Source organism: Python bivittatus, unplaced genomic scaffold (genome assembly GCF_059951505.1).
Source record: "Python bivittatus isolate LINGU-HERP-01145 unplaced genomic scaffold, Pbiv_v1 ctg000440_np1212, whole genome shotgun sequence".
NCBI classification, from domain to species: domain Eukaryota; kingdom Metazoa; phylum Chordata; class Lepidosauria; order Squamata; family Pythonidae; genus Python; species Python bivittatus.
This window is the reverse complement of record NW_028277063.1, coordinates 273533-291701: the sequence shown is the minus strand read 5'-3', so window position 1 is coordinate 291701 and position 18169 is coordinate 273533. Positions and strand designations below refer to the sequence as shown.

The 18169-nt window shown below is 40.0% G+C and overlaps 1 protein-coding gene across 1 annotated transcript; it reads right to left on the bottom strand.

The window, feature by feature from the left end:
* Positions 1 to 6248: 6248 nt before the first annotated feature.
* On the bottom strand, positions 6249 to 16055 carry LOC148215681 (vomeronasal type-2 receptor 26-like). The gene is made up of 5 exons (XM_088142374.1): positions 16039 to 16055; positions 15104 to 15401; positions 11098 to 11325; positions 9899 to 10025; positions 6249 to 7150 (listed from the first exon to the last, which is right to left on the bottom strand). The coding sequence occupies exons 1-5, from the start codon at positions 16053 to 16055 to the stop codon at positions 6249 to 6251; spliced, it is 1572 nt and encodes a 523-aa protein (XP_087998500.1).
* Positions 16056 to 18169: the final 2114 nt, after the last annotated feature.

The window sequence follows — 18169 nt, the reverse complement described above, 5'->3', positions numbered from 1 at the left end:
TTAACACTGAAATTGTTCTCATAAACCTCCAGTTCTAGTGTGGTATTGGGTAACAGCTTAAAGTCCTGGTTGATCTCACGAATGGCAAAAAACATGGAAAGAATGTGCTGGTAGTTTTTTGGTATCACACTGAAATAAGAGTGCACAACCACAAATCCTTATACCAGAAAAAAAGGCAAACAAGTTTTAAGTAATATAGGTAATTTCACTAATTTCTGTAGAGAGGATTAATTTTGGATTTTATGGGAAGAAGCTGTGTGCACTGCACATTAATTTGACAAACTAAAAAGCTGCTGATAATTTATCAACAGAATAGGAGGCAAAGATTTCAATCCTTAGTGAGCTAGGAAGGGTTCTCTCTGGCCAAATGGGCCGCCATTTAATCCTGTGCCTTTTCCATTACAAGGATGTACTTGAACTTTGCCAGTTGTAATGCTCTACCTATTATTGCACAGGGAGTGGCCTTGAAGGACAGGAAGAAGAACTGTTACCAAGGCAATGTTGAGATTAGTAGACCTTGAGCCTGGGCCAAAAAATGAATTTGAGAAAACACGAGACCCTCCCTAGTTCACATGAAGATAATGTGAGGGAGGGCGAAGCACATTCAGACTTGCAAAAATCTGTTACTAAAGCTGTTCCATTAAAAGTAGTCCTGACCTGTATGGCATTGGTTGGATCAGATTTACTCTGTTAGATCAGTTCTAGTAAAATGAATAGAATTTTAGTTTTCTCTGAAGGTGTAATGCATATAACGCAAAGAAGAAACCTGTACTTACATTCCAGATTTGTTAAAATCTGGCTGCTTTGTGAAATTGTGAGAGATTTCAGCTTTAAGCATAAAAGAAGAAAACCCCCCAAATATCACCCCAGTTCTAGATGTAGAAAATTCCCCTGGAGCGTGGGAGGGCTGGATGTAGATCAATTTCAAAGTCTTGCTGACATTCTCAGGGAAGAAGAAGAGCAAAAGAGTTTTAAAGGCCAGCAGTCTTGAGCCACCAATCCACCTGCTTAAGTTCATGGTCACCAAAATATAGCTGTGATCACAGCAAGTAACCTTTGTCTCGACCAGACCTAAGTGGAAATATCCATGCAAAAGGATGAAGGTAGTTAAAAAAAATAAAAAAATAAAAAATGAAGAATGATTAAAACTCCCAATGACAATTCTTTACTTGTTGCAATTCAACTCTGAGATTTCAGTGGGACAGAGGTCTTTATAAAGGGTAGCTCAGCTACTGTTTGGGTATGGCTTTACTGGCCTATTTCTCCCCAGAAATCTTCATGCAGCTTTGATACCTCCAAAGCAACAGAACTGGAACGTAGTGATTTTGCTAATTACAGGGCAAATAATCACCTCTTGGAAGTCCTCTAGTCCCTGAAGATCTAGTGATAAAGATGTCTGTGTGATGTATACATGGCTAGGTCAGGGTTATAGTAAGTCCAATGATGTGCTGTGGATGTTATCTACTTGGTCCAACTTTCTCAGCTGATACTATTTCCAATTTCCAACCTCCTGCAGTTCTGAAAGAGTTGTAAGTGACTAAGTCAGTGATTTTTAAAGTATATGACTCAATTACTCCTTTTCCTAGTCTCAGATAAAGTCATTCCCCCCCACACACCAAAAAACAAAAAACAAAAAAACCAGGCTCTTGTTTTACACAAGTTTTTTGGCAGTAGGGGTCCTAAACCCAAACTGGATTCTCTACTCACAAACAAGCAAATATAGTTGACTCAATTACCCCCGGGATATGCCCAAATTACCCTTTTGGAGATAATCACTCTGATATAAATATAAATATAAATATAAATATAAATATATATATTTATATTTATATTTATATTTATATTTATATTTATATTTATATTTATATATATAGAACCACTGGACTAAGTAGTCTTTTAATTAGAGAAGGTTTCAAGAAGGTTTCTTGACCCTTCTCCCCTGTTTCAACTGCATTCTGGCCAGAACGGACAATGTTTCCATATTACCATCAATTCTTGGAAAGAATGGATTTTTCTGGACACACTTTTCCCATTGTCCATGTGATGAATCTCTGGTGGATTGATCCATGATATTCACTGATTTCACAATATCCCATATAATATGCGATTCTGTCTCTGTTGCAAGGAAAGTATAAAAGATTTTACCCATTATTTATTGTACTGCCCTATTTCTGCTTCAGCATGTGAAAAATTTCTGGAGCCCCTTTTGATAAGAAAATCATTTTGGCCTGATTCATTTAAAATTGAATATCTAGAGAACTTAGACAAGGACACACTGCTATGGAAATTAACAAGCTTTGCATAGTGGAGTCCTTGGGGTTCTCTGAGCTTGGTTCTTTTCTTGCAAACATTTCATTACCTGGCTAGGTAACATCTTCAACACTAAAATGGGATGGGATTTGCTCTATATTTATGTGCTGTGGCCTGCCTTGCCAGTGCTGGTGGGGGTGGGGTTTTTGTTTTGCTCCTCTGGTAGTTCTTTGATTAGCATATGTTTGCTGCTTGATTGTGTGCCTGGTGGTAACCTTTGCTTATCTGGGTGATGATTGCTGGTGATTGATTGCTGGTGAGGTGATCTTCTGGTCTTTTGTCTCTTTTGAATAGTATGTAGATGCTGTTAATCTCTATGTGTCTGTTAATTGCTGCCTTGTCTGAATACCAGGCTTCCAAGAATTCTCTTGCATATTTGGTCTAAAATGTTGACAGTTTCCCAGTTAAATCTATGGTTGAGTCTGTCCATGTGTTGTGAGATTAAGAAATTTTCATCATGTCTTCTGACTGCTAGTTGGTGCTCGTGGATGTGCTCTGCTAGTACTCTGCCTGTCTGTCCTATGTAGTGTTTGTTACAGTCAATACACTGTATGTTGTAGATGACTCCTGCTTTTTCTTCTTGGGCTACAGGGTCTTTTGGTTTACTTAGGGTATTTTGGAGTGATTTTGTTGGTTTATGTGCTACAGAGATGCCATATGGTTGTAATAGTCTGTTGGTGGTTTGTGAGACGTTCTGTTCCCTAGAAAGCCGGTCTTCCAAAAATATATCCAAAGTAGGATAATTTGAGCCTGATCATTTGTGCCTCAAGTGAGAACTCTGGGTTGATTTGTTTAATGAAACATTTGTTTGCTTTCATGGCTGTCCACAGAATTCTCAGGAGTCTTCTCCAACACTGAAGTTCAGAAGTTTCAAGACTTTTCCTATCCTGCTTCTTTAAAGTCCAACTTTCACTTCCAGAAAGTCTCACAGAGAATACCATGATGTGCAAGATTCTGATCTTTCTAGATATAGATATATCACAGCATTTGAATATCTTTTCCAAGGCCTTTATGGCTGCTGTACCATGTGCTAGTCTGTGGCATATTTCTTGATTGCTTGTTCCTTTGTTGTTGTTTAGTCGTTAAGTCGTGTCCGACTCTCCGTGACCCCATGAACCATACTGCGCCAGGCCTTCTGGTCCTTCACTGCCTCCCTGAGTTTGCTCAGTTTCATGCTCATTGCTTCAGTGATGCTATCTAACCATCTCATCCTCTGCCGTCCTCTTCTCCTTTTGCCTTCAATCTTTCCCAGCATCAGGGTCTTCTCCAAAGAGATCTCTCTTCGCATTAGGTGACCAAAGTATCTGAGCTTGAGCTTCATTATCGATCCTTCCAATGAGCAATCAGGGTTGATTTCCTTTAAGATTGACTGGTTTGACCTCCTAGTAGTCCAGGGGACTCTCAAGAGTCTTCTCCAGCACCACAGTTTAATATAAATATAAATATATATATAAATATAATATATTTGTTCCTTTATATTGATGTAATATATATACTTAGTATATATTCTGCATATAGTTAAATCAATAAGGGAAGAGTATATAGTCTTGTGGCACTCCTTTGCCAATCTGTAGCTTTTTTTGTTTGTTTTGTTTTTGTTTTTCCATATTCTGTTCATACTGTGGCTTCTTGATTGGCATAGAAGTTTCTCAGGAGGACAATGAGATGTTCTGGAACACCCATTTTTCTGAGCACATTCTGCAGCTTGATGAGATTGACACAGTCAAAGGGATTTCTGTTCTCAATGAAGCCCATACTTACAACATTTTTGGCTTTCTCAATTATCTAGCATGCCTCAACAATATTTCATGTTCCTTGGCCTTTTCTAAAGCCAGGTTGAGCACTGGTATCTCTCCTTCCATGTAGAGCTTCCATGTAGTTTCCTGCTTTTGAGTAGAGAAAAACATACATAAACTATCGTATCCTACACTTTTAAAATCTGCAAGAAAAATCCTAAACCTCACCGAGCCAAGTGTATGCCAGCACTGTCCATATGGAGTTGGGACGTTTTTTTGTGTCAGAGTCCAACAAATTCCAGATGTCACTGGAGAGACGTTTCTCTGAATTCTGAGACCAATACTCACCAGAGATAGATGATAGATATAGTTAGATAGATAGATATGGAAGATAGATAGATAGATAGATAGATAGATAGATAGATAGATAGATAGATAGATAGATAGATAGATATGATAGATTATGGTGATATTTTTGGAGTTGTGTCTTCCTTCCAGTGTTGAGAAAAAATTGTTCTCGCTTTTATAAGCATGCAACTCATTAAATTATGATATTTCTTGTTATTATTATTATTTTTTTAGATTATACTGAGTCGGAAAGTAGTGGTTTCATTTCAAATTTAAATTGCAAGAATTTGTGCATTATATTATGTATGTCTTTCCACAAGCATTGTAACTTCCTGGTTCACCAGTGAGGGGTTGGTAAATGGGGGAATTGTTTTATGGGATTTCTCTTCCTTCCTTTGTGGCCAATTCTAGGTGATGTTGGCCGTGGGAGAGAGGTCATTCCTAAGGCTCCTCTTAAGGGGGATGCCACAGAGTTCGATTCTCACTCCCCTCCTGTTCAACATGTATATAAAGCCACTGGCAGCTTGGGGTTTGGAATCATTAATTTGCTAATGAAACCTAATTATGTCTTTCAATCTCAGGCCAGCCACAGGAGGCAGCTGAGATCTTGTCCCAGTACCTGGAAGCCATGCAAGGGGATGGGGAGCAACCACTCCAACTCAATCATACTAAGACTGAGTAGCTATGGACAATGGAATCTCCTGGATCTGCATATTTTCCATCAGTACTCTTGGACTGGTTAGTGCTTCCCCATTTCAGGGTGGTGCCCAGGCTCTTAGATTTACAATTCCTTTTCGAATAGAAGGTGGAAGCTGTGACAAGGATCAGGAGGTCCTTCAGAAAGTCACCCACATCCTACTCACCTCATGACTCAGGATTGGAACTGGGTGGTGCAAAGAATGAAAATGAAATAAAATGTAAAACTTCTCTCTCTCTCTCTCTCTCTCTCTCTCTCCCTCTCTCTCTCTCTCTGTGTGTTTGCACATGCTGTGGTTTGTACATTATTCCAATCACAAGCAGTTATGAGCAGCCTCCACTGCATATGAAGCAATCAGGTTAACAAGATAAGAAAACAAAACAATAATGCCAAACAGACATTTTTCCAAAGCTATATCTCCTGAAGAATTAAATTATCCCATCCACAGAGAGGATATTGAAGAGCCAGGTCCTCCTCCTAGAACCAATAGAAAATATGGGATGTATATGGGTTAAATTTTGAGTGGACCTAGTTGATATCTCGGAAACTCATGATCCAGCAAAGTCTGGCCTGTCTCCAAGACTAGTACATTGCCCTACAAAATGTTCCTCTCTGTAGTTCCCAAAAACATCTAAAAGGTCCAGTGCAACTATGGTATGCCCATAAAATGAGGACAGTGTCATCTTCAGACTTTATGAAATAAATAATCAGTTGGCTCCTACAAGTATGACCTGTAAAAATGCAGGGTTATCTACCAATCAGACAATGGAGTCATGGATGTAATAGAATCTATCTATCTATCTATCTATCTATCTATCTATCTATCTATCTATCTATCTATCATCTTCAATCATGTCTGATTCATATATAAATTAAGAAAAATAAGGGAAGCAATAGAATAAAGTCCTTTCAATGAAATTTAATAATCTGCAGGGAATTGGTTGGGGTGGGTGGCTTTAACAAAAGTCAGGATGGCAGTTGACACTGAGTGATAAAACCTTTGACCCTTTATTTCATGCATCACACATGCAAAGTATATAAAAAGAGGGAAAGCTTCAACTGCCTGTTTGTGGCTGCCATAATAATTTTTGAGCTCTCCCCCAAGAATGCTCTTGGCACCAGGAAGATGATGAATAATAGAAAGTTGGTTTTGAACATTACACTATTCTCCTGGTCAGATGTTCTTTTGTGTTTAGATGTGGCTTCAACAGTATGATGTAGTACTTGGGGAGAAAGATGCACCCCAGGAGACCTGCAGTAGAAGCCAAGATGGAGAAGATCTCCACAGCCACCATGTATTTTCCCTTGGTGCTCAGATAGGCTGGGATGAAGGACACCCAAATGCTACAAAACACAACCATGCTGAAGGTGATCAGCTTGGCTTCATTAAAAGTATCAGGCAATTTTCGAGCAAAGAAAGCCACAGTGAAACTGATGGTGGCCAGCAGCCCCATGTAGCCCAGGACAAGGTAGAACATGGAATCTGAGCCTTCGTTACATTGCACAATGATCTCCTCAGTCTGGGAGTGCATGTCCAACTCTGAGAAGGGAGGAGATGTGACCAACCACACTGCACAGATAACAGCTTGAATTAAGGAGCAGAAGACAATGAGGGATCCTGCCAGTCTTTTGCCTAACCATTTCCTTGTCCGGTTTCCTGGCTTGGTGGCCAGGAAGGCCAGAACTACAGTGATGGTTTTGGCCAAGACACAGGAAACACAGATGGAGAAAATGGTGCCAAACATCATTTGCCTGAGAAGGCAAGTCACTTCCCCAGGCCAACCAATAAACAGCAGGGAGCAGAGAAAGCAAAGGAGGAGAGAGGAGAGAAGGATGCATGTGATGTTCCTGTTGTTGGCTTTGACAATTGGGGTGTCCCAGTGCAGAATGAAAGTCACTGCCACTAAAATGAGGGTTGCAGAGAAGAAAAGAATCAATGAAGTCAGGATGACTCCCAAGGGTTCTCCAAAGAATAAGTAGCTGAAACGTTTGGGAAGACACTGGTCTTTTTCTGTGTTTGAATGGTGATCTTCTTGGCATCTCTCACATTGGTCTGCATCTGAAATACGTGAGTAAGACCTCGTCATTTCCAAACAGACAGCACATTTTATAGAGCTAATTTGGAGAAAGCAGTCATGGTGATGCCAGCACAAGCCTTATTCTACTTACACAATAATACTTTCTTTCTTAAACTTTTGCAAACTATTCTGCACTATCATGAATGCAAAAGAATGCAGTTGAATTTCCCTAATATTTGCAAGATATTTTACACTCCTCCCCGCCCCCCACAAGTCCTGCTGTTTTGCCTCATTGTGGAGGGATAAGCGAAGGATGTTGGAAGTATATGCCAAGAGTCTATATCCCCAGCAGGATCACCCAAGTTGTGAAAGTCATTCCAGCTGCCAGGCTAAAGCATGCAGACACCTATACTGGGCAGCAGCAATCTAGCAAGATGCCTGGGGCACCAGTTGGTTCAGTAAAGGAAGCCAGTGTAACTGATTCAAAGGAGATCAAAGAAAGATGGAAGGAATATACTGAAACACTGTACAGTAGAGATGTCAGGGCTCCATTCTCTCTCCTCTCCTATTTAACATCTACATGAAGCCACTGGGTGAGGTGATCTATCAGTTTGGAGTGAGGTACCATCAATAAGCAGATGATGGGCACCTGCTGTTATATATCTCCATCTCAGGCCCATTGAGTGATGCTGTGGATATCCTATCCTAGTGTCTGGAGGCTATAGGGACCTGAATGGGGCACAATGGGCTTCAACTCAATTCAAACAAGACGGAGTGGCTGTGGGGATTTAGTTCTCTTGTGGGCAAGGTTTTTCATCTTTGGTATTGGATGGGGTAGTACTTCCCCAGACAGACCCGTGTGTAATCTGGGGTGGGGGGAGTCCTCTTGGACTCGCAGCTCCTGCTTAAAGAGCAGGTGGCAGCTGTGGCTACGAGGACCTTTGCACACCTTCAGGTTGTGCACCAGTTGTGCTCATTCCTGGACTGGGAGGCTCTCCTCACAGTCACTCATGCTCTTGTTGCCTCCCATTTGGATTATTCCAATGTACTGTACATGAGGGTGCCCTTGAAGAGCATTTGGAAACTTCAACTGGTACAAAATGCAGATGCACAGGTAGTAAATAGTGCTGGATATACGGCACATGTAATACCACTACTACGGAGCTGCATTGCTTGCCGGTGTGTTTCCGGGTGCAATTCAAGGTGCTGGTTGTCACTTTTAAAGCCCTGCATGGCTTAGAACTGGGTTACCCAAGTGACCGTCTTCTTCCAATAGTTTCTAACCGTTCAACAAGGTCCAGTAGATTGGGGATGTTGCAGATCCTGTCAGCCAAGGAATGTGGTCTAGCAGGGACCAGAAGGTGGGCCTCACCAGCACTGGCCCCTGCCCTTTAGAACATTCTTCCTTTGGAGCTCAGGATGGCCCTGATCCTGCTAGCCTTTCATAAGGCTTCAAGTGTGTGTCTGAGCCTGGGGTCCTGAATGTTTTAGGGGCCTGTCACCTGGCTGCACTGTTAATTATTATGTAATTATTATGATAATTCTCAGCAGCTTTTATGTATAACTTGTAATTGTTTTAATGGTTTTAATGAGTGAAATTGCTCGCTGCCCAGAGTCACTCGGATTGAGATGGGTGGCTATAGAAAATGCATAAATAAGTAAGTAAGTAAGTAAATAAATAAATAAATAGTTAGATCAGCACTGTGGTCATTATCAAGTCGGAAGGCTACAGGAACCGATGGAATACCCACTGAAATGTGGCAAGCAACAGAACAATCCGCCAACGTTGTAACAAGCTATACCAGCAAATCTGGAGTATAACACAGTGACCAACAGATTGGAAGAGGTCAATCCACACTCCAATACCAAAAAAAAAAAAAAAAAAGGAGACTTAACAGAGTGTGCAAACTATCCTACAATATTCTTAATTTCAGATGCTAGCAAAATAATGCTCGGGATCATCCAACACAGATTAGAGCCCTACATAGAAAAAGAGATGCCCCATGTTCAAGTTGGCTCTAGAAAAGGTCAAGGAATACAAGACAGTATTGCTGATGCATGCTGGATAATTGAGAAAGCCAAAAAATACCAAAAAGAAGTCACCATGTGCTTCGCTGACGATAGGATGTCCTTGGATTGTGTTGATCACATCAAGCTGTGGAATGTGCTCAGAAAAATGGGAACTGCAGAACATCTCATTGTCCTCACCAGAAACATATTCAGGTCAGGAAGCCACAGTACAGGCCACGCTCAACTTATCCTACTTCAAACGCATTACACAAAGATGTAACTCTCTGAAAAAGGCTGTAATGCTGGGAAAGGTGGAAGGAAAGAGAAGAAGAGGACAACTAGCAGGAAGGTGGATGGATTCAGTTACAGTGATGATGAATGAACTGCTGGAGGACCTGAAAGGTTAGCAGTAGATTATCATGAAGAAAATCTCTGTTTTTGTTAGGCAATGAAAACAACTTGATGGCACATAATCAGTCAGTCAGTCAGTCAGTCAGTCAGTCAGTCAGTCAGTCAATTTTCCACTTCCCTTTTCCTGGAAAAAACGTCATCTCTCAACCTGGTGAACAAGATTATAACAGAAAAAATATATTCAACTATTCAAATAAACTTCATTTAATTAAAAAAAAACAACCCAAAGCTGCTACACTTTACCTCAAAACCATTCCAGAGTGGACTAAAATAAAACCTTTCCCCAAGTGACTATACCAAAGTTGAAATGAACAAAAAGGGGATAAGCATGAAAGGTCTGTATAATTCTATTTCTTTCTTTCACTTGCCAGTTTGGACTGAAATTCTTCCTTCGGGACATTTGGTGCAAATGTAGCAACAGACATGTTTCCCCTCTTGAACAACCCTGCTGTATCCATGTTGGCATCTCTCAACGCATCTGGCATGGGGAGGCACCTAAAATAACCATTGGGAACCTTTATGAGTGGGTGTCACCAACAACCTCTGGAAATCCTTCCCCACCTTTGGAGAGAACACAATTGGAAAGGGTTGTTGTTGTTCAGTTGTTAAGTCGTGTCCAACTCTTCATGACCCTATGTACCATATTGCACCAGGCCTTCCTGTCCTTGGAAAGGGTACCGGTTTACTAAATTGGAAGAATGTTCCAACTTTACAGGAACCCTCTCGTATTCTGGGATGCATGCTGAAGTTTACTTAAACCATGTCCATGCTTATTTCCTTTTGTGTGGACACAAAAGGAGACACTATGGTAGCGTCTACTGAGAAGTACCTGTCATCCAAACTACAGAAGAATTGGTAAAATGATTTTTAAAACATAAAACAACATAAAGTTTCCATTCTACCTGAAAACCATGACCTGTAGTCATCTGTCCAGGACAGAATTGAAGGAGCTAGCTGTTATTGCAATTTCTATGCTTGGAAAATAAACATTGCTTCTTTGCATTATAAGTATCTACACAGTTCTTTAAAAATGTTTTGAAGGGAGCCTACCAGCAGAAGGAAACTTTGTTTCCTTTCAGCAAATATATTTATTGTGCTTTGCTTGTAAATTTATTTTACAACCACGTGGTTGCTTACTTTTTGAACATCAAAAGAGAGAAAACAGCCTGAATCTATGTATTCATTACATAATACAGCAGACATTTACCATGAAGATTCATCAGATTTTTCAACCTATTTTCTCCTTACATTTATTCTGTCCATTTTTAAAACATATCTCCTCATGACTTTGTAAACTTACTAGTATGTTGAGCAACCCAAAAAACAAAGAGAGATACAAATATACAAATTCTTATGTCATATAAATTCCAAAATGTAATAAGGATATTAAACAAAATCCTACATACAGATATTTTTATAAAGACTAATAGAATATACAGCAAAATCATGAGGTGAGGCCCCAGGACAACTTCACTATACTGCTCTTTTGCATTTTCAAGTCCTCAAAAAGAATATCTTCCTGCTAAAAGAACAGCTTCACTAATTACAGTACTCCTGAATGTCCTACCTGCTGAAACTTGTGGTTCCACACAATGGCACCTTCATTGATAGTGAACTTTTTCCCATTAGGAGTTTTGGAGTCCACCCTTCCAATGTGGACTTTCTGGAAGGACTCATTGTGGAAAGTGACCAAGTTGAAGATATCGTATCCAGGGTCAAAGTCTCCCTTCCCATCAAAAAGGATTTCATCTCCTGCACTGTTATTAAAATGGGTGTTTTTCAGGAAGTGGTGAAGCTGGATTTGAGGAACAGAAACATAAGATCAAATCAGAAAGCAAGAGATGGGAAAATATTATGTCAGTGAAAACTGGAGAACATCTTTGGACCAGAGAATTCTGTACAAACTCAGTATAATAGGTATGCAGTATTTATTTTTGTGATGAATTGTTTATATTTCAAAAGAGAACAATTCTCAAAAACTTCTCTTTCTAGTTTCTCTTGAAGATCTTTGTTAAAAGAATAAAACACAAAACAGAGCAGGAGCTAAGAAATGTTAGAAATGCCACAAGACCTTTCACATTTATTAAGAGGATCCATCATATCCATTTTTACTTAAATTTTAAATCACTTCCATTTTCACTTTAATTTATCATTAATATTGTTGTTGTTCAGTCGTTAAGTCGTGTCCGACTCTTCGTGACCCCATGAATCATATTGCGCCAGGCCTTCCTGTCCTTCACTGCCTCCCTGAGTTTGCTCAGTTTCATGCTCATTGCTTCAGTGATGCTATCTAACCATCTCATCCTCTGCCGTCCTCTTCTCCTTTTGCCTTCAATCTTTCCCAGCATCAGGGTCTTTTCCAAAGAGTCCTCTCTTCGCATTAGGTGACCAAAGTATCTGAGCTTGAGCTTCATTATCAATCCTTCCAATGAGCAGTCAGGGTTGGTTTCCTTTAAGATTGACTGGTTTGACCTCCTAGCAGTCCAGGGGACTCTTAAGAGTCTTCTCCAGCACCACAGTTCAAAGGCATCAATTCTTCGGTGCTCAGCCTTCTTTATGGTCCAGCTCTCACAGCCATACATTACTACTGGAAAAACCATAGCTTTGACTATGCGAATCTTTGTTGGCAAGGTGACATCTCTGGTTTTTAATATGCTATCTAGGTTTGCCATAGCTTTCCTCCCAAGGAGCAAGCATCTTTTAATTTAATGGGTGCAGTCTCTGTCTGCAGTGATCTTGGAGCCCAAATAAATGAAGCCTGTTACTGCTTCCATTTCTACCCCTTCTGTTTGCCAGGAATTGATGGGTCCAGATACCATGATCTTAGTTTTTTTTAATGTTGAGTTTCAAGCCAGCTTTCGCACTCTCCTCTTTCACTCTCATCAAGAGGCTCTTTAGTTCTTCTTCACTTTCTGCCATTAGAGTGGTATCATTTGCATATCTGAGGTTATTGATGATTCTCCCTGCAATCTTAATTCCGGCTTGTGATTCTTCCAGCCTGACGTTTCTCATGATGTACTCTGCATATAGGTTAAATAAGCAGGGTGACAGTATACAGCATTGTCGTACTCCTTTCCCTATTTTCAACCAATCGGTTGTTCTGTGACCAGTTCTCATTAATATAGCTTATAATATTTCTAGGCAAGAAAGGTGCATGTTTTTAGTAAAATTATTGGAGAGGTTAAAAAAAATATGACAAAAACTAAAGAGGTTGACATCATCTGGATCCATTGGCAGCAAAGGTCAACAACGTGCAATAAGATGGGGAAATAATGGATGAGTAGAAGCCAGTTGTGGCAGAGATAAGAGGAACTGACCTTCTGGTCTGTCTTAAGAAAGTTCCCAGTGTTACAGTTCCTTTCATTCTACATATTCAAAAGTTTTTTTAAATATACTTATTACTGGAGAAAAGGTATCAGGGAATTGGTGAATTATGTGCCATGAAGTCGGGGTCACCTCTTAGCGACCACCACAGAGATAGATTTTCTCCAAGACAATCTCTAACCACACATTTCCCAATTCTACCGCTTGCACTGTAACACTGTTACACTCTTAGTCTTGGAGCATCTCAAATTTTGTAAATGATTCATGGCAGGATGTGTGTGCATGTTTCATGCACACAAACTGATTAGGTTTATGAAGCTTCACACCAGAGCACAGCACTAAATGAAAGACCTCCAGCTAAGAGCCCCTTCTGGAGCAGTTGGATTGATTTGGGAGCAGGATCTCTGGCAGGACTCGTTCATTGCAGACACTTAATTGCCAACATTTCATTGCTTGCTGCAAAGCAACCAATCCAGAGCCTTTATACTGCACTTTTCCACCTCGCCCACATCAGGACTTACACCAACATATTTGAGAAGAGCAATGACATACCTGCCATGGCCAAAAATCCCCCACATTTGCTGCATCCTGATTCCTCCGAGAAGCTGGCTTTGCTCTTGTTGACTGCATTGCGTGCAAAGCATAAGCTGCAGAATAAACCCCATTGTAGACATTGTAGCTCTCTCCAGACATGGCCATTTCAAACACAGAGCCAGGGAGACTCCCCAGTTCTTCCTTTCCAGTGCAGTGTTTTGCTGCAATATAGGGGGGCAATGAACACTCAAATGCAGAAGCCCAGAACCAGTTCATGTTAGGGAAGTTGTTTAAAAAAGGGTTCAGGCTCTCAAGAAACTCCTGAAATCTTGGCACCAGGTTTGTGTGGAATGAGAAGAATAAGGAACCATTGTAGGATTGTGTTGGGAAACTAATGTATGGCAATACAACAGCAGTGAAATCCCAGTGCGAGGTCATGATCCACACTCTGTGGTTCATTGGGCTCCTGCTGTTAAATTCACAGATTGATAAGATCCATTGCAAACCTTCCATAGATTGGGCATCACCAGAGACCAAGAACACATTGGTATTGTTCTGCAAGATAGCATGTCTTACGTTTAATACTCTCACATAAAAGGACTCTTCATCAGCTTTTATTATTGGGATCAATTCCCTCAAAGCAATGCAAATATCACTCTGGAACAGCATTGGCTGGAGATTTTGGAGAAAGGTTTCCCCACTCTCATCCTGTGATACTAAAAGGCCAATCCAGTTCCATCCAAAATGCTTCAGTAAATGAACAATCCCCTTGTATTGTAAGTTTTCACTCGGAACAATGCTGAAGAAGGAAGGGAACCTCCTTTTGTCACTTAGGACTGGGTCAAAGGAGCCATAACCGAGCTGTGTGGAAGGAAGATGCATTGAGAATTAACCTGAGAAGCAGATCCTTTTGTCCTGAAAACATAAAACTTTAATGTAGTGGTTGAATCACACACAAAATCTTCCATCATCCAAATTTACTTGATGTAGTGGAGTCTACAGCTTCTATCGTTTCCCATCATTAGATATGCTGGTTAAAACTTCTGGGGACTGAAATTGAGCAACAAGCACAGGTCTTCTTTGACCACTGTTGCCAATGAATATTTTGCTCCATAATAAATGAGTTCTGGGGAGTTTTCACTCCACCCTTCCCTGTACCTTTACCATGCACCTCAATGAACTGAAAAGTTAAAATCCGACTTAGTGCTGACCCTGTTTTTCTTGTGCATGTTTTCTTCTGCACCAAATGAATTACTTGTGACTTTTCCTCCACATACATCTTAATCCAGTATGTTTTTTTATCAATATTTTTAATAGACCCTGTCCATTTTTATGCTCACAATTCTTTCCCCATTTCATCAACATTATATTGTGTTGTTCTGTCTTCTTCATAATATTTCGAAGGAATGGGTTGCCCTCGGGATATTTTGGGCTGACACACAATTTTTTACCATGGCCAATTCTGGTGAGGATTACTGGGAGGAAAAGCCAACATACGTGAAGTTTTTTAGCCTTCAGCATTTTTCACTCTGAAGTTTCTTTGATTTTTCAAGTAATTGAAATGTGAAAATATAATAAGGATAATAGGAAAAGAGATAGTGTTTAGTTTATTGAGTAATATTTTTTAACTGTCCAAATTCTGTGGGGAGGGATGATATGGGAAGTGAATGATCATTTCCTGCAGCTACAAGAGAATCTGTGAAAGAGCCTCCTACCTGTGGAATCTTGTAGGTATTCAAAATGTGGGCCATCTGGATGGAGTTTGGGGAGGTGAGGCCACCAATGGTAGCCAAGAGCTTCCTCCTCCTCCTCCTAAAACAGTTGTAGTTGATGGGACTCCCTTGATTCAGGAAAAGAAGGTCTAGAATGTTCTTACTGGCAAGATTAACATTGAAATTGTTCTCATAAACCCCCACTTCTAGTGTGGTGTTTGGTAGTAGCTTGAGGTCCTGGTTGATCTCATGAATGGCAAAAAACATGGAAAGAATATGCTGGTAGTTCTTTGGCCTCAGCCTGAAATAAGAGTGCACAAGCAGATATCATTATACTAGAAAATGAGGCAAACAAGTTGCAAATAATTTAAGTAGTTTCTGTAGAGATGCTTATTTTTGGATTTTACTGGAACAGGCTGTGCTTTGCATATTAAGGTGACCAGCTCAGAAACTGCTGCTATTTTAGCAACAGAATAGGAGCCAATGATTTCAATCCTTAGTCACCTAGGAAGGATTCCTTCTGGCCAAGTGGTCAGTCATTTAATCCTGCGCCTTTCCCATTACAAGATCATAGGTGAACTTTTGTCAGTTGTAATGCTCTACCTATTATTGCATAGGAAATGGCTTTGAAGGCCAGGAGGAAGAGCCACCACCAAGGCAATGTTCAGATTAGCTGGTCTTGAGCTTGGAGCAAGAAACTAACTTGAGAAAATGTCTCAGAAAAATTCCTGCCTCGTTCTCAGGAAGCTAAAGTGAGGGAGTGGGAAACACATCCAGACCTACAAGTTTCTGTTACTATAGCTGTTCAGTTAAAAGTAATCCTGACCTGACAGCAAAGGCGTAAGTGCAACATCTGAACCAGCATTATCTGTCTCTTGATTCTCTCAGCTTCCTCGATGTTGGAATGCACATCATTCAAGGAAGAAAAATGTACTTACGCTCCCATTTTGTACATGTCTGGCCATTTTTTGAAAGTCTGAGAGGTTAAAAGTTTATAAGCAACAGAAGAAAAACCCCCAAAGATCACATCAGCTCTGGATGTAGAAAATTTCCCTGGAGCGTTGGAGGGCTGGATGCTGATGGATTTCAAACTCTCATGGACATGCTGAGGAAGTAAGAAGAAGAGCAAAAGGGTTTTGAAAGCCAGCTGTGTACAGCCACCACCCCATCTGTTCAGGTACATGATCCAGGAAAAAAGAAAAGCTGTGATAACTGAAAGAAACATTTGTCTTGACCAGAACTAGGGGGAAATCTCCGTTTAAAAGGATGAAGGTGGTTTAAAAAAAAATAAAGAAACAAAAGAAAGAATGGTTAAAACTCCCAGTGACAATTCTTTGCTTGTTGTAGCTAAACTCTGAACTTTCAGCGGGACAAGGTGCATTGTGAGAGGTCTTTACCAAGGATAGCACAGCTACCATTTGCGTATGGCTTTACTGGCCTTTTTCTCCCCAGAAATCTTCATGCAGCTTTGATACCTCCAAAGCAACAGAACTGGAACATAGTGATTTTGCTAATTACAGGGCAAATGATCACCTTCCTGGAAGTCCTCTAGTCCCTGAAGATCTAGTGATAAAGATGTCTGTTTGATGTGTACATGGCTAGGTCAGAGTTATAGTAAGTCCAATGATATGCACTGGATATTATGTACTTGGTCCAACTTTCTCAACTGATACTATTTCCAACTTCCAACCTCCTTCATTTGTGAAAGACTTGCATGTGACTAAGTCAGTGTTTCCTAAACCTTTTGACCCAACTACCCCATTTTGAATAATGCCATTCCATTCCTCACCCCCCCAGAAAAACCCCAGACTCTGTTCTTTGTCACAAGTGTCTTGGCAGTGACCATCCCAAACCCAAACTGGATTCTCTACTCACAAACAAGCAGATACAATTTATTTTATTACCCCCAGGATACATCCATATTACCCAATAACCCCTTTGGGGGTTATAACTCCCAGTTTAAGAACCATTGGAATAAGTGGTCCTTTAATTAGGGAATATGTTTCTTGATCCTTCTCCTTTGTTTCAATTGCATTCTGGTCAAAACTGAAAATGTTTCTATATTACCATCAATTCTTGGAAAGAATGGATTTTTCTGGACAGACTTTTCCCATTGTCCCTGTGAAGAATCTCTGGTGGATTGAACCATGATATTCACTTGTGTATTTAATATCACCCTCTCTTAGGTGGACAAATGTACATAGATGTTCCTGTATGGTCATCACACTTGTTTTAGGGTGATTTATTTTGTCTAATAATGCATGCTTTTAAGTTTTTACCCTCCTTTGTATCTCTGAATCATAAATAACTATGAAGTCCATTGGCTAGACCAGCTCCTTCCCAAATAGCCTTTCTGCTATTCAGGGATTTTATCCACTCTATTATCTATGACAGGCAGCTTACTTTAGGGTACAGTTTAAAGTTTGGAAAGGCGAGGCCACCTTTCCCTTTGGAATCTTGTAGGATTTTTTATTGTGTCATAATTTAAGAGAAAACTTTTATAAAAAGATGTATCATTGGCATATGATAATCAGAAATTATCAAAAATGTAGAAAGATATCTCAAACCAGTGTTGGAAATGTGAAAAAGATGTGGGGACATTTTATCATGCATGGTGAACCTGTGAAAAAGCAAAGAAATTTTGGATACAAATTCATACAATGATGCAACAGATTTTAAAGATCAAAATCATGAAAAAACCTGTATCCTTTTTTATTGGGACTTATGGATAATATATTAGAATTATAAGATTGTAACTACTTGTTGAAGAGAAGGTGGGAAGTCATTATATTTCATAAGTTTAGTTTCTTTTTTTCTTTTTCTTCTTCTTTTTTTCTTTTCTTTAGATTTGTCTTTAACTTATGTAACACTCTTAATAAATATAGGTAATAAAAAAAGAAATCTTGTAGGATTTTTTGTTTGACTCTAGGTCTTTTCCTGCTCCATTGTCATGGCCTAGCCTCTGGACTCAGATTCTTGGTCTGACACTGAAAAAGCTGCTCTGTCTGAGCCTGTGGAATGTCAGCCTCAGGAAGGACAAAGCCAGACATCACATGAGGCTGACCAATC